At 37.0% G+C, this 1,217-nt stretch overlaps 1 protein-coding gene across 1 annotated transcript in view; it reads right to left on the reverse strand.

Moving 5' to 3' along the window:
• Positions 1–29, reverse strand: part of LOC117940270 (stonustoxin subunit alpha-like) — an 808-nt gene extending 779 nt beyond the window's left edge. Inside the window, exon 1 of the mRNA XM_034865613.1 lies at positions 1–29. This exon is cut by the window's left edge and continues 43 nt beyond it. Coding sequence (XP_034721504.1) covers positions 1–27 — 27 coding nt within the window. The 5' untranslated portion in view covers positions 28–29.
• Between the last annotated feature and the right edge of the window lie 1,188 nt (positions 30–1,217).

Here is a 1,217-nt window from a genome sequence, read left to right on the forward strand (position 1 = left end):
CACCCTGAAAGGAGGGGGGGGGGGCATTACATCACTCTCACACACAGAAACAGCAGGACTCTAAAGCAAGTCTGGGAACTTCTTCCCTTGGATCTAAAGACGGGCCCTGCCTTAACAACTGGAGAAACAGCTGGACTCTAAAGGGAGTTAGTAATAGCAGCTTCTATAGCAAGCAGAAGGTTATCTGAGGCTGTGGCGGCCTGTGTATTTTAGCAGTATGTAATGTACAAGGACATTACTGTGTGGAATAACGTGATTAGAAACATCAACATTACATCACTCTCACACACATATATTGTTTTTGCACCACAGGGACTATAAAAGAGGATTTAGCGAGACTTTTTGAACTTAGGCTGAATCCCATTTCTCTGTCTTACTCCTTACCCCTTACCCCTACCCCTTGGCCCTTGAAACCAAGGGGTAAGGAGTAGGGGTGAAACATACTCCTATGAAATGGGACACCACTTGGTTACATCACCATACAGTATTGATCACAAACTTCCAAGATGGCGTCTCTGTTTGTCAACTGTGTGGGTTTGGACAACAGTGACATATGCATTTATATATTTATATATTTTACAGCTATTTTATGTTCACTTTGGTGGTGCAGAGGAATATGTTCTTATCTGTTTAGAACGTAGGTCTGTTTGCAATAGACACATGTATCATGTATAGATACATATACACCCTGTATACATGGTGTGTTGTATATCTGTTTCAGTTATCACCGCTTTGAATGTCATTTATGTTCAGAAAAACATTTTGTTGACAAAAATCTGTCTTTATTGCTGATAAATTAAACATAACAGGCAAAATCGTTACATAAAATTATGGTACAGAACCATTATCAACTATTTTAACCATAACTTACATGTCACACACATAAAAAGGCACTCATATGTGTAAAACTAAAAAAATACACACAAGACCACAGACAAATTAACTACAGCTGTTCTGATATTCCAGACCAGTCTGAAGCTGATACAGGACGGTAAATGTAAAGCATGTAGCAATGTATCATAAACCATTAATATTAATATATATATATATATATAAGCATATATAGCATTGCAAGCTAGCGATTTTTTAAAAGTTGCAGTTAGGAACATGGTTGCAAGTATATATGCACAGGACTGCATAAACCAAAAACAAGACTGTTGTAATTTTTAAATAAATTATTTAAGCCAAGAATACTTACATTTAACTCTCTGGTCGAT

The sequence above is a fragment of the Etheostoma cragini genome, unplaced genomic scaffold (assembly GCF_013103735.1).
Source record: "Etheostoma cragini isolate CJK2018 unplaced genomic scaffold, CSU_Ecrag_1.0 ScbMSFa_2079, whole genome shotgun sequence".
Lineage (NCBI taxonomy): Eukaryota > Metazoa > Chordata > Actinopteri > Perciformes > Percidae > Etheostoma > Etheostoma cragini.